General features: G+C 45.6%; 1 protein-coding gene across 1 annotated transcript in view; it reads left to right on the top strand.

Moving 5' to 3' along the window:
• Nucleotides 1-9,710: 9,710 nt before the first annotated feature.
• The window catches only part of LGR5 (leucine rich repeat containing G protein-coupled receptor 5), a 137,027-nt gene continuing 130,860 nt past the window's right edge, over nt 9,711-15,877 (top strand). The window contains exon 1 of the mRNA XM_002711332.6: nt 9,711-10,269. Coding sequence (XP_002711378.4) covers nt 9,776-10,269 — 494 coding nt within the window. The 5' untranslated portion in view covers nt 9,711-9,775. The remainder of the gene's footprint in view (nt 10,270-15,877) is intronic.

Raw genomic sequence — 15,877 nt, forward strand, 5'->3', positions numbered from 1 at the left:
CCTTAGTGCATCTTTCCAACTTTGCCTTAGACCACTCTCCAAAATCCCACACATGTTCACCCTAAGGTAGACTCATACTAATCCATCTAAGACTTGGATTTGTCTCCACACAGCTCCCAGGAATGCCTTTCCATTCCCTTTCGCTTAACAAACTCCAGCTGATCTTTCAGGAACTCCCTCCAACAATGAAGCCTTCCTCCGAGGCAGAGTTAGTTTCTCCTCCTTTTTACTCTAACAGCCTATGTTTTTATCTGTTACTACACAGCATTTTCATCATCTGTTTTTTATGTCTCTTCTTGACTCAGTGGGGAGGTGCTTGCAAGGAGACTCCATATGTATTTATCCCCACTTCCCTGGAGTTGGTATCTATAGGATGGGCAACAGGTGCCTTTGAATACATACATTCTGGTTAAAAGTGGGAATCAATGCCTTCTTAAAACAGACCTGCTAAATGTAACTGAGAGTATTTCACTAGGACATGTTCCCAGCTGAGGTAGACCCAAAATTTTCTGCCAAACCGCTTTCATGTGAAACTGTGGTGGCCAGCGCCGCGGCTCACTAGGCTAATCCTCCGCCTTGCGGCGCTGGCACACCGGGTTCTAGTCCTGGTCGGGGCGCCAGATTCTGTCCCAGTTGCCCCTCTTCCAGGCCAGCTCTCTGCTGTGGCCAGGGAGTGCAGTGGAGGATGGCCCAAGTGCTTGGGCCCTGCACCCCATGGGAGACCAGGAGAAGCGCCTGCCATCGGATCAGTGCGGTGCGCCGGCCGCAGCGCACCAGCCGCGGCGGCCATTGGAGGTGAACCAACGGCAAAGGAAGACCTTTCTCTCTGTCTCTCTCTCTCTCACTGTCCACTCTGCCTGTCCAAAAAAAAAAAAAGTACATATATTTTTCCTGTTTTAGTCATCCTTTTTTTAATTTATTTATTTGACAGAGTTAGAGCGAGACAGAAAGGTCTTCCTTCCATTGGTTCACCCCCCCAAATGACCACCACAGCTGGCACTGCACCAATCCAAAACCAGGAGCCAGGTGCTTCTCCCTGGTCTCCCATACAGGTGCAGGGGCCCAAACACTTGGGTCATCCTCCACTGCCTTCCCAGGCCACAGCTGAGAGCTGGACTGGAAGAGGAGCAACTGGGACTAGAACCCGGTGCCCATATGGGTTGCTGGCGCCGCAGGTGGAGGATTAACCAAGTGAGCCACGGCGCCGGCCAGTCATCCCTTTCTATGGAGTTGAAAAGATGTTCTCAAAAACTCTTAGGAAAAGAATGAAAAGTCTTGGGGGCAAGCTTTGGTGGAGTGGCTAAGATGCCTGCGTCCCACATTTGAGTGCTTTTTGGTTTGATTCTCGCCTCCAGCTCCTGGCTCCAGCTTCCTGCTAGTGCAGATCTTGAGAAGCATTGGTGATGGCCCAAGTTATTGTGTTTCTGCCACCCACAGGGGAGACCAAGGTTGAGTTTCTAGCTCCCAGTTTTATCCCTGGCCCAGCCCTAGCCATTGAGGGAATTTGGATAGGTAAACTAGCAAGTAGAGGAGCCTTCCCCACCCTCTATCTGTCAAATATAAAAAATTTTAAACAAAGTTTTAAGGATGGAAACTTCCCTATTGCTGGTATAGTTTAAGCACTTAGTGCATGCAAAGCCATATAAAGCAGTAGCTTCCATTACAACGGTTCTGCAAACTTGAAACAATTATTCTCATCTGCAAGATGAGGAAATTGGACCTCAGGAAAAAGCTGCTCCAAGTCCCATAGCTCAGTCAATGAACAGAGATTTGAATTCTGATTTGTGAGACTCCAAGACAGTGTGCTACACTGTTATATTAAGCCTCCCTAATAGATGACTTTACCAAAGACCTTCATGCCCTCCTACCTACTTTCACAAATCCTAGAGGGAAATTAAGGAGAAACTAGGAGTGGGGAAAAACAGTGAAGATGTGAACAAAAGAGTGAAGTTTGGTAAGAAACACCTGTATCATGGTGCAACAAGTTAAACTCCCACCTAGGACAATGGCATCCCACATAGGTGCCAGTCGAACTCCTGGCTGCTAAGAACTAGCTCCCTGCTAACATGCCTGGGAAAGCAGTGAAAGCCCAAGTCCTTAGGCCCCTGCACCCACATGAAAGATCCAGATGAAACTCCTGGCTTTGGCCCATCTCTAGCCATTGAGGCCATTTGGGGAATGAACCAGCATGTAGAAGACCTCTCTCTGTCTCTCCTTCTCTCTCTGTAACTCTGCCTTTCAAATAAATAAATCTTTTTTAAAAAAGAATTATGTCTCAGAAAAGGTATTTAGGATTCTTTTTAAGCTACAATGAGATTTCTTTATACCATATACCAATCTAAAATCTATGCAAAGGAAGAATAATCAATAAAACTTAAAATAAAAAGTCAATCCATATTAAAGAACAATTAGAACAAGTAAGCTCATTTTATTAATCCACAAAACTAATAACATTCAACAAAAAGTTTCTGTAAATTTTAATTGCTGTAATCTGGACAATGTTTTTCTATGACTCATTGACTAAGCCACAATGTTTGTGCAATATATTTTGCTCCACTTTATGAGATTGTAATTGCAGTGAAATGCTACTATACATTTTCAATTAAAATACACCAGACTTACCAAAATAAGGCATATTGGAAAATAGTATGCTCTTTACTTGTTTAGCTCATAAATCCTGCATGTCCATAGAATAAAATCCATGAATTTGTTCTTCATAATGAGTGCTATATTTCCTTCTCTTTAACTTTACTATTTCTGCTCAACTCCTCTTTTTCTTTTCTGGAATTTGCTCACCATTGTTATTTATTCTCTAGTGTTTCAGAGAGTTAACTACTAACACATGGAATGCTTGCTATTACCTTTTCACATAGAGTTCTCAAGAGTAAGAGTACAGGGAGTTCTGTCCCATACTCTGCAAATGGGATGTCGTCTGGTGAGGGCCACACATCTCATCTGGGCTGACTACCTCCTGTCTCCTCTCTCTGGCTTGGCTCTTGGAGATATTTCCCACTCTTCCCTCATCCAGCCAGTACTATTGATCCTTGTCTCTTTCTGAACATTGTTTATGAGATAGATATTCCAGGGTTCACTGGTATTTATAGATCCATAATCCAGCAACCAAAAATGTCAGGGTCACATGTTATAAAATTCAGAATTTTGGAGGCTTTTAAAAAAGAATATGTTGAGAGCAATATTCCATATATTATATAAAATTTCGAGTAGGTCTGGGGAAGCACCCTACAGTCAAAGATACATGAAGTTCATCAAGAGTTTGAATGACTATTTATATGGAATAATATAAAGATTAGGGGTGACCTTGTGGAGTTCAGCCCTAGCTCAAGCTGAGTCAAGCCCCAGCAGCTCCAATTCTGATCCAGCTCCCTCTAATGTGCCTGGGAAGGCAGCAGAAGATGATCCAAATGCTTGGGCCCCTGCCGCCCACATAGAAACAATTGAGTTTCTCTCTCTTTCTCTGTGTGTGTGTGTGTGTGTGTGTGTTCCTCTGCCCTTCAAATATGGAAAATATCAAAAGATAAGTTTATTTAAAAAATATTATATCAGATACAATTATTCACTTCAAATTATGTCACCAAATACCTTTTGAAAGAACTTTACCTTTTCAAAGTTCTCAGGATTTCAGCATTGCAGATGGGGGCTTGTGGATCAATACAAACTCTGTCTACAGGACTTGGAGGAAGCAGCTCTCCACAAGGGAACATATTAGCACTGATCATTTTGGGACATAGCCCAAACTTTGAGTGCTGTCATTTAAGTAGGAGCATGTGGGTATGGTAGATGGTTAAATATACTAAAAAGTGTAGTTCTAACAAGACAAAAAAAAAAAAAAAAAGGCCGGCGCCGCAGCTCACTAGGCTAATCCTCCGCCTTGCGGCGCCAGCACACGGGGTTCTAGTCCCGGTCGGGGTGCCAGATTCTGTCCCGGTTGCCCCTCTTCCAGGCCAGCTCTCTGCTGTGGCCAGGGAGTGCAGTGGAGGATGGCCCAGGTGCTTGGGCCCTGCACCCCATGGGAGACCAGGAAAAGCACCTGGCTCCTGGCTCCTGCCACCGGATCAGCGCGGTGCGCCGGCCGCAGCACGCCACCGCGGCGGCCATTGGAGGGTGAACCAACGGCAAAGGAAGACCTTTCTCCCTGTCTCTCTCTCTCTCACTGTCCACTCTGCCTGTCAAAAAACAAAAACAAAAACAAAAAACTCCAGGACTTTGGACACACAGAAGGTACCAGGTACTATTTGGCAAACTGCAATAAAGCATGTAAATAGGCAGGAAAACCATTTGATTTCAAGTGTTTTGTTATTTTTTCTCATTAATTTTATTCTTAATTTGAAAAGAAAGCCTACCCCTCGTTTGGATGCAGCTTTGATTGGACACATGTTCTCAGGAAGCAGGCTGCATACCAGTAGGACTATGTTCATTATCATACATGAAATTAGACGAGGGACTCAAAAAAAAAGCTAAAGAATTGATAATATCATATACCACTGTTCTTTCTTTTAGAACATTGCAAACATGTGGATTTATTTAAACGTTGCCTTTATGTTGGATAAAATCAAAGACAGATCTGATTGATTTTACATAATGGGTTATTTCAAAGTAATGAATTAGCTGAACTAATGCTTTCTCACAAAATAAATAATTCTAAAGAAAATAGATCTTTATTCTTAAATCTTCCTCCTCCTTTCTCTATTAATTAGGCTTTGTTGGTGAAAGGAAGTTAAAGAAATTCAGTATAAGCCTGATTATATCATGAATGTAAAATGAGCAGGGCAAATAATGGGCTCTATACTCTTTCAAACAAGTTAAATAAGTCCATAATAGCCCACCAGTTGTGTAAACACTATTTCACTATACTTGTAAAAGAAATATTGACTTACCTGTTAACTAAAATTATCCTGGCATGCTTCAACTAAGCTTATTAGTAATTCTCGTGGTGTAAGGAAATGTTTTTAGTTGTGGACTTCTATCAAAGTTTAAAGAATTGGGAAAACATCCGCTTAACAAGCCCAGAAAGTAGGCATGTAACAGACCACACTGTACTAGAATCAGTTTTAGGAACTTGAAATCTAAGAGTCTAAACACTAAAGAGTGATTTCCACTCAGGCATGAGATATTACCTTTTACAGGGGTTCATTAACACTGAGATACCTTCCAAATTCATATGCACTCACCCAAACAAAATCCAGTTTGAGCCTACTAACCTTAGTATCCCACGTGAGGACAGTGGTGTTTTTCTCTGACATCTCACAGTATGCATTCCTATGAGTCATTGTTTGTTGAGAGAAACTAGAAATATACAAATTTAGGTGGGGGGGGATGAATATTTGTCCCTACTGTTCATATAAAAATCACCTTTTCTGCTCTAACTGATCCCACTGAAATACAAAAAAAATCCTTTACTTTTTTCTTTTTTACAAAAAAAAAGAATTTCCTTCTCAATAAAATGATACTAAACCTAAGGTCCTACCCGGTTTAAGTCTTTATGTGGCTAGAATACCCAAAGGATTTAGAAAGGCATACAGGATTTAAAGCCAAAAGACTCAGGTCAGAATTGTGATTCCATTATGAAACTTACTGGGGCTGGTGTTGTGGCATAGCAGGTTAAGCCTCTGCATGCGATGCCAGCATCCCATATGGGTCCTGGCTGTTCCACATCTGATCCAGCTCCTTGCTAATATGCCTGGGAAAGCAGTGGAGGATGGTCCAAGTGCTTGGGCCCCTGCCACCCATGTGAGAGACCCAGAAGAAACTCCAGGTTCCTGGCTTAAACCTGGCCAGCCCTGGCCTGTGGCCATTTGGGGAGTGAACCGGCAGATGGAAGATGAATCTTTCTCTTTCTCTCTTCATCCTCCCTCTGTAACTCTGCCTTTCAAATAAACAAAAAATAAATAATGGAAGGAAGGAAGAGAGGAAGAGAGGAAGAGAGGAAGGGAGGAAGGGAGGAAGGGAGGAAGGGAGGAAGGGAGGAAGGGAAGAAGGAAGGGAGGGAGGAAGGGAGAGAGGGAGGGAGGAATTTACTGGCCATGATTAGGAAAATCACTTGCATTTCCCATCCCTAAACATGGGGTAAGAATAATAACTATCTCCCCTAAGGACTCAGGGGGAGCATGGAACTATACAAAAGGATAAGTGTTGATGGTTATTATCTAGCAATTTGAAAACCTGATCTTACACATTAAATGGAATTTGCCACAAAACATAGAGGCTACTGCTCAACAGCTTGACTGAAACCTTTTCTTTCGGTATCCAAGGAATCTCCTTTTCTGTATTTTCATCATTATGAGCTAAAATAAAGTAATTAGCACACATCCATGTAGGCAGTAAAATCACCATCAGTCAGACCACTCTTATGTTCCACCAATATGATTTTTTTAAGTTGTGAGATCTGCCATACCTTGACTATTCAGCAGGCCGCTCTCAAACATTCATGCTTCCTGGGCTTTCAGATTTTTCCTGAGCGTGCTTGACTGCAAGTGATCACAGCTGATTTCTCACTCACTGGTTCTAGCAACCAAACAAAACAAACTTAATTGGTTCACCCAACTGGGAGGTGATGGAGCAGAAACAGCTTTAGATCCAGGTGTTTAAAAGATAACTTTAGGCTGGCACCGCAGCTCACTAGGCTAATTCTCTAGTCCCGGTTGGGGTGTCAGATTCTGTCCCGGTTGCTCCTCTTCCAGTCCAGCTCTCTGCTGTGGCCCGGGAAGGCAGTGGAGGATGGCCCAAGTGCTTGAGCCCTGCACCCGCATGGGAGACCAGGAGGAAGCACCTGGCTCTTGGCTTCGGATCAGTGCAGTGGTGGCTGTAGCGGCCATTGGGGGGGGTGAACCAATGGAAGGAAGACCTTTCTCTCTGTCTCTCTCACACACTGTCTAACTTTGCCTGTCAAAAAAAAAAAAAAAAAAAAAAAAAAAAAAAAAAAGAGAGAGAGAGAGAGAGATAACTTTAGGCTCTTGCTTTGCTTCTCCCAATGAGCTTTCTCACCAAAGGCAAAACAGCAGCCCCCAGGTGAGCTTCAGGTCTCCTTAGAGCTTATGAAGTCAAAGAGGAACCTTTAGTCCCAGGGTCCATGACAATCCTCCAAAAAGATTCAGATTGTTCTTCTTGGATCACATCCCTACCCCTACACAGGGAGGTGGGGCCGCAGGAAGGAGGCAATTTCCCAAAGGAAACCTGCAGAGTGATCTTACCAAAATGAGAGAGGAGAAATGATGGGTGTGCAAAAGAGGGGGAAAAATGAACAGACATTCATTATACTGGGCCTCATCCAGCACAGGTGTTTTCTCCACTTACTTGAATTGAATTGAGGGATCTGTAATCCCTCTGCTCCACATGAATTTGTTACCAAGCTTCAAATCCTAAAAAGAGGGAAGGCAGTAACACAGGTTGAAAAACCTACTCTGGCCTAGGCCAGGTTCCAGTTCCTGGAACATTTAGGATCACCTAGATGAATAATATGCCCCTTTTAAAATGCACGTAACTAAGATTTAGACAGGCTCATTCTAAGCCTATGATGCAACGACCGGGAAAGGGCAGAATCCAGATTCCAATGCAGTTTTGCCTGCTTCATTCTGCAATCAAAGTGCTAGGCTTCTTTTAACAACCTCAAAGTCAAGGAAAGTGCTGCTTAGCATCCCAAAACAAAGGGTGGGCAAAACGATATTCCGGACTCCTATGTTGTTGTCAAGCACTCACTGCTCACCCCATGGGTCCAAGACACAAGCGACCAAGTCCCTGCCACCAAAGTGGTCACAACAAAATGTTTGGGTAGACAACCGTGTGGCATGTGTAACACGGCCTTAGGTGAGGCTTGTCACATTTTTTTTAACAGGCAGAGTGGACAGAGAGAGAGAGAGAGAGAGAAGAGGCTCGTCACATTTAGGTTTCCTGTTCAGAATCTGTCATCCCCCAGAGTCTAACCTCCAAGAGGAGGGAGAGGTTGCCTCCCTGGGACATTGCTGGAAGCCAGCTGTAGTGGTCCTACTAACACCTGTTGATTGATTAACTCGGGCTGTGGGTACGGAAGGTTTCACAGAAAGAATAACTCTTGAGTTGTACTTACAAAATAAATAATCTGGAGATACATTAAAAATGGAAGGACAATAGGCAATTAGTAAACATACTATAAATGTGGAAAGAATGACTGGGAGAAGCAAGAATAATGTGAGAATGAGCAAAGGGTGGATTGGCTGGTGATGTGCATAGGGTCAAGGGAGGGAACAGGGCAGAACTGGGTGCTGTAGGATTTGCCAGAAACTTGGATCACCTCAGTTTTTATAGGAATTGTCAAATTTGCCAAAGTCCTGGGCCATAGTTCCTTTATTTGCAAAATAGGAAGATGGAGTCTATAATCTCTCCCACTCCCTCCCCATCCAATGCTTAGAATCACAACCTTGCTAATGATCGGATTCACTCGAGAAAAGAGCATGTTCAAAATACAGATTTAGAAACATCACATGAGCTTCACAACCATGTACAATTTTAACGTTTAAAATTAAAAAAATACAGATTTAGATCAAGAAATCTATATAGCTGTAAAAATCCCACAGGTGAATGAACCACCAGTAATTTTGGAGATCACCACATAACTGATGCGGGTAAATACACCCCCTACACAAAGAAAATTTGTCCCAACCACAAAATTCTCAAATCGATATGAAAATTTCCAGGGGACCGGTAAAATGGGAGAAGCTTCAGAGTGACCTCCTTAGTCAAAAGGGTTCCCTACCTTCAAGAAGCAGAATGACAATGGTGCATTTTTGTGAGTTGGTGTAGCAATCTTGGGCTGCCACCTCTTTCAGGTGCTCATTCAGGTCTGGAGAGGACAACTGGCACCCCAGGGTGCCAAGAAACTTCGAATTTCCCCCTCCCCCTCTAACAGGTTCACGGTGGGCCAATTTTGAAGCGTTTAAGACCACTTCCACCAGCGCTCCGTCGCGGTCCTCGGAGGCCAGTGCCGCTCACCTACGTGGGGCTGCTTTTAGTTCAAGAACCCTGAGACACCTGGGGTGAAAACGCTCCCGAGCTAAAGCAGACAGACTGCTGTCTGCCCCGCACAGCTTCGCTTTGCTAAAGGTGACCTCCATGGGATTCTAAAGCACTGCTAAAAACCCATTTGTCACTTGGACTTCCTCGCCCCGCATGGGTGAGGAAGGTAGAACTGGAGTGCTCGCTCACGACCTGTATTTATTCAGCGATTAGCCCAGCACTTTGATTTTAGGGCAAAAGTGGGCCAGACAGTGCGGCTGGCACAAAGATCAAAAAGGCCACCCATCGTTCGCTGGGGACGTCTGCCTCTTTACCCCGATAACTTTGTTTCTGGATAGGATTTGGGGTTCTGTGGGTTTGCTTGGAGAGCCCCCGTATCCCAGGCATTATTTGAAGCTGGCTCAGAGGATTCGCGCCTCATGCTTCGGGCCCTACGCGTCTGCCGCCGTGGCTCCGAGCAGGTCGCGCGTGGCTCTCGGGTCTGGGTCCCCGGAACGCAGGAAGGGGGTGAGGGCGAAGAACCCCTGTTGCGAGCGCGCCGCAGAGCGCTGGAAGCCACCCCGCGGAGGCGCAGTCGTAGCGCAGCGAACTCGCCAGCACCTCGCGCCGCCTGCTGCCTCCCGGCCGGCACTCCGGGAAGGAGGAGGGATCGGGAGGAGGGAAAGTGGGGCCGGCGGGGCGGGGGGTGCCTGGGAAGCCCGGCTGCGCTGACGTCACTGGGCGCGCAATTCGGGCTGCAGCGCTTTAAAGCTCGGGCGTGCGAGCGGCGATGCTGCTCCACAGCGCTCAGGCCGCCCGCAGCAGCAGCAGCCACGCGCAGCGCCACGGCCACCGCTGCAGCGAGCGCGGCTCCGGAGGCGGGCTTGGAGGCCACAGGCTTGGCGGGCCCCGCGGCGCGTCTCCTCGGCGCTCCCGCCGGGGGGCAGAAGCGCGGCGCGCAGGGCGGCCCGCGCCTGCTGAGGGGCAGCGGCCCGCCGAGAGGCGCCAGGCGCGCCACGGTCCGCAGCAGCCCGAGCGCTGCTTTCTGCCGGCGTCCAGCCCGCGGCCCCTTGCCTCGGGCACCATGGACACCTCCCGGGTCGGCGTGCTCCTGTCCTTGCCCGTCATGCTGCAGCTGGCGGCCGGGGGCGGCTCGCCGCTGCCGCGGGGCTGTCCCCCGAACTGTCTGTGCGAGCCCGACGGCAGGATGCTGCTCAGGGTGGACTGCTCCGACCTGGGGCTCTCGGAGCTGCCCTCCAACCTCAGCGTCTTCACCTCCTACCTGTAAGTGCGCCCTCACCTCCCGCGGGGAAGTGGGGACCTGTCCTAGAGGAAGCTCGCGGCTCCTCGGCGCCCTGCCTGTGTTGGACGGGAGGGCGACTTTGCCAGGGGCATTCTGGCCAGACCTGTGGCCGGCCCCAGAGAAGCGCACGTGGCTCAGAAAGGTAGCGCGGCTGCACCGTCTATCTGAGCGCGCACAGATACGGCTTCTAGTGCCACCCCGGGGTCTCGCAGGTGCGCCGCAGCTTCCCGGTGCGGCACTGGGTGCGTGGCGGGAAGAGTGCGAGGGAGCATGGGCAATTCGCGTGGGAGGGTGCGTTTGTGCCCTGGAGCAGGTCCCAGACCCTAAGCTTTAGCGGCGTTGCACGAAGTTCCCTCCAAGGAGCAGCCTAGCGTGCCCAGCGCCCAGGGGACTTAACGCTGCATCCTTGCACCGTCTCGTGTAGTAACCTTTTCCTTTCCTTTTTTTTTTTTTTTTTTCAACGAAGTGATTAAAATGTGGCAACCACAAACCCCGATTACAGCTGCCAGAACGTTATCTTTACCTCTGGCTGCCCGAGCCGCCGCCCTTTGAAGTGCCCGCGGCCGCGGTGTAATCTTTAACCATCCCCTCCCCCCGGGAGGAAAAGGGAAGGGGCTGACGGCGGCCGCGCGGGTCAGCCGCGGGGCCGACCTCCGCGGGGAGACCCGAGCTCCCTGCCATCCCCCTCGGGATCTTCCCACCGGTCAACCCACCGCGGCTGATAAGGCCCCGACCTCCGACGCCGGCAGCGGCTCCTTGGGAATCCCAAGGCTAGCAGGTGGACCGGTGGATGAGGTGACCCAGGCGTAGCTGGATTCCCGGGGACCAACGTGACTACTGCCCCCCCCCCCCCCGCAGGTCCAGACTCCGGGACACGGGGTGGAGACCACCCTGGGAAGCAGCGCGCAGGACCACTAGTTCTGAATTCCGGGCAGGATCCCAGTTTCGGCCTCTCTGATGTGCACTGTTGGCAAGAGCGAGTTGGGGATGTGCGTGGGCTTGTTCTTTCCCTCTGTTTTCTGCAGGGAAGGAGCATGAACAGGTTTTCACATCGCTTTCACAAGGTGTTGGATCTTCCTGACGACAGAGTAGGACAGAAAAACACATTGATGAGTGGTTTTTAGGTTTGTTTTTTCTTGTTTTGTTATTTACGTGCTGTCATATAGCATTTAAAGCAAGGGAATTCCTGCTCGATTTTAGTATTGGTAGATGGCAGTCACCTCCTGTCTACCATAAAATGGTTTAGGCGGCTTTTCTTGGCCCAAAAGGGTTATGAAATTATTTCCCCGCCGGGTTTCCTTCAGGTGCAGACATTGCATGTGGTAGTGATATTTTTCCAGCAATGGAAATGTGCTTTCATTAATGGTCATCTTCTCAGAATTCACATTTCCTCCTCCTGAACAGCTGTCTCTACTACAAAGCGAAATATCACCCCACCCCACCCCCCAACCTGTCTGGTCTCTGGGCAGGAGTCCGGGTTTCAAGGATAATGTGTTCTCCAGCGCAGGGGATTTCTGAGAGCAGTTTGGCCATTCACTTAGGAGCCTAAAACCATTCTTTCCCGTCTCTCTGAAGGAACTCAACCACAAGCAAAGGGGGTGTGCAGTGTCCCCTGACACGCCTACTATTTACATCCTACATCCATTATTAAATACATTTAAGAATAATGTCAAGGCTCTTTTCTCACTGGGAAAAAAAAATGTTATGTTAGGCTTCTATTACTAAAAGCATCCATTTCTGCCCAAACCGTTTCCCACGCAACTCAAATGCATTTAACTGCATCCTCCAGGTGCAGCCCCCTATCTGTCTGGCATTATAGATAACCCTTGAATTTCAGATACCATTAAGAAGTTAATCGTCTTATTATTCTCACACTATTTGATAGAGGCTGCAGCATGACCTAAGGGGAGGTTTTCTCAGTGCCTGACAAAATAGTAAATTCGCAGTGTCTGTGGAAGGTGATACAGTAAGTGTCAACTACTTGCTGCTGGTGATGAACATTTCAGAGAATGTAAATGCTTAATGTAGAAATTAGTGCTGACTTAAATCACCAATCTGATGCTCTTCATAATGTGTGATTTCATGATGTGGTTTCCTGTAGAGGACAGAACGCTAAATGCCAGGGGCCATAGGATACCCTTCCACCGTGGCTTGAGGGTTCTGGTGGGTTCTTGTAACAAGCTCAAAAAACTCTGTGCACACAGGAAGGGTGAAGGACGCCCTCTTTTGGTTACACCTAGTATTATCTGTCCATTCCTGCCTTCATGCATGCAGTCACATCTAGAAGAGAAAGTTTGATGGACTTATGTTCAAGCAAATGAGCATTTGTTTACTGCTTTTCTTATTTTAAGGACTAAGTTTGCTTTCAAAGGGACCACTTAGCTGTGGCTCTACTCCACTGGGGCCCAAAAGAAATTCAGCTTTGATGAGAAAGTTGCAGTGTGCAAAGACTGTTGAGTGAAAGGTCAAAACTACTCTCTTTGTTTGTAGTAGGTTTTCACCATTTATGTAGTCAAAATGTTATCTCTTAATCTTCCCGTACAAAAAAGAACAAGCATTTCATTTTTTTCCAATAGATTAACAATGGCAAGTTTCAACTGTACACATTTGGCAAATAGATTTGCCACAATCTGATAGCTGGCTAGACAGGCTTGTAGGTAAAGAAAGCTTCTTAAATCTCTTCATTGATGGCAAGAGCTGTTTATGTGCCATTTTATAATCTTCCTTCCCAGAAAAGCTAAATCTTAAGCCGGTCCAAACATTAACTCTCTTTTCTTACTGAGCTGCTTTCTCCAGTAGATCTATAACTAGACCATTGAACATGGTGGGATCAGTAGGTTAAAAAGTGCTCTGTGTGTGTCTCCTTCCTCATCCTGTCTCCCTCTCCTCCTCTTTCTCTCTTTTTCTCCTGACTTCCCTTCCACCAATAGCTATTGATTCTGATTCTACCAAAAATAACTAATGAAGTTCACTCTACAGAAAATAAGGAACACACTGAGATTGAACTACTAAAGCATACAACAGGTTTACAATGTCTCAATCTACCAGTAATAATGGGTCAGAAATAAAGTAGGCCTAGCATCTAACCTTATTATATGTAAGTCGTCTTAATACATCAAATGTGGACACATCTGCTCATGGGATCCTCAAAGTAAACTCTGCTGTGCCACTTTGATGTGTCCTTCATCCAGTTACTGTGGCACCCCGATAGAAAACTAAATCCCAGTGAATCACCCTCCAGAGTAAATGGTGTTTTTCTATTAGTCTAGAACTTAAAATGAAAATCAAGTTTTTCTTTGCTGTTGCATTATGGTACAAAAATTTCATCCATAAGCAAGTTTATGTTGTATGAATCAAAGGAACCCAGAGAAAATAACTTTTTAAAAAATTGTATGGAGTTAGGTTATTTTTTCATTTATGACTGTGAAACAAAATATAATCTTACACAAATTAGTAAAGCTGATGATAATAAGAACTGATCAAAAGTCACAGTTGGTTAAATTAAGAGCTACCCTGGTAACATATATGTGTGTTAAGCACCTACAATACAGTTTCAAAATTAAAAATACAGTTTTAGAATCTTCCCTGAAAATGATTTATCTCTGCTTCCCTTCAAGCAAATTATTTTATAAGAAACTATTTATATTTTAGAAATGGTTACAAAAGTGTTATCCAACCTACTTTTCAAATATAATAATATCAACAGTTTTCTGCATTTTAATGAATTTCCTTCTTTTTCTCCAGTATTCCTAGGAGTTTATCCCATAGTATTTGTTATGGGGCTAATTATTGAACCTAACTGACTAAATTAATCTAAGTAATTTTTTAAAATAATTAATTCTGGTTCAAACATTATGTGGCATGAATATAGATTAAGTTTTTTCCTGAATATGTTCAGCATGTGAAAGGCAGAATTTGTGTGACAAGAATGAATTTTTATACTTAACAAACACAATCTTCGCTTTGGTCTTTCTTCTATTTTCTTCAAAGTAAAAGAGTTCTGATTAAACAACAAAAGGTAGTAATCATATATGACTTAGAAGATTAGACTCAAAAAGTAACCTGTGCAGTTAAAATCATGATTTGATAGTGGACTCATTCATGCTTGGGTGTGTTTAAAAGAATTTCAGACACACCAAACTGATCTGTGATTTCTCATAAATAAGTCTTTTTATCTGAGTTGAATTAAAGTCACCAATGATATATATTACATAACCAAAAAAACAGGTGATTATCTAGTCCTTTTGTTATGCTTGATGTATCTTAGTAGGACTTCATGTTAGAACTACCTGTGAGTTCCAACCCACTGCAACTCTTTTATTCCAGTTTCTGTTCACTTCAGTTCACATTTTTATTTAGCCTTGTAGTGACCAACCAGATGCTCCTATTTTGGCTGTGGGACTCCTTATCTATGAGAAAAGGAGACGTTGCCAGGGCTATTCTTTGAAATTTTTCATTACATTTCTCATAGTTCAAAATCAATTTGGTTCCCTATAGGTTACATGGTGGGAAGTGGGTCCACTCTTGAAATATGTAGCATTTTCTTCCACCCATGCCAGTTTTGTTGTTGTTGTTGTTACACTGATGAAACCCAATTGGAATGCCTTACTTGAACATTTACACATGGAGTAATATTATCTAGTGGTAATGTTAAAAGGCTCTTTTTTAAAAAAGATATATTTATTTATTTGCAAGTCAGAGTTACACAGAGAGAGCAGAGGCAGAGAGAGAGAGAGAGGTCTTCCATCCAATGGTTCATTCCCCAATTGACCACAACAGCCGGAGCTGCGCTGATCTGAAGCCAGGAGCCAGGAACTTCTTCTAGGTCTTCCACACGGGTTCAGGGGCCCAAGGACTTGGGCCATCCTCTACTGCTTTCCCAGGCCATAGCAGAGAGCTGTGATCAGAAGTGGAGCAGCCAGGACTGGAGCTGGTGTCCATATGGGATGCTGGAGCTTCAGGCCAGAGCAATAACCTGCTGCGCCACAGCGCTGGCCCCTAAAAGACTCTCAACAGTGTGTTCACGCTAGTGAGGGAACTGTTCAAAAGATGCTTCTTAAGCAGGAATGCTGTCTTATACCCTCCTATATTAGTTCTATTTTTAATGTTCGAGTATAGAATTTGAGAAGCTGAAATTGACTTTGAGAGTATGCCAAAGAATATGACCATGAAACACCTTAAATTCAGATAGAGGCTGGCGCCGTGGCTCACTTGACTAATTCTCCACCTGCAGCGGCGGCACCCAAGGTTCTAGTCCCGGTTGCTCCTCTTCCAGTCCAACTCTCTGCTGTGGCCCGGGAGAGCAGTGGAGGATGGCCCAAGTGCTTGGGTCCTGCACCTGTGTGGGAGACCTAGAAGAAGCTCCTGGCTCCTGGCTTCGGATCGGCACAGCTCCGGCCGTTGTGGCCATTGGGGGGGGGGGGGTGAACCAACAGAAGGAAGACCTTTCTGTCTGTCTCTCTCTCACTGTCTATAACTCTCTCTCTCTCACACTAACTCTGCCTGTCAAAAAAAAAAAAATCAGATAGAACAATAATTCAGAATGTAATGGGTTCTCTAGCCTTCTGGGTTTTTTTTTTTTCTTTTCGC

This window comes from Oryctolagus cuniculus, chromosome 11 (assembly GCF_051225735.1).
Source record: "Oryctolagus cuniculus isolate XC-2025 breed Fujian yellow rabbit chromosome 11, ASM5122573v1, whole genome shotgun sequence".
Taxonomy (NCBI): Eukaryota; Metazoa; Chordata; class Mammalia; order Lagomorpha; family Leporidae; genus Oryctolagus; species Oryctolagus cuniculus.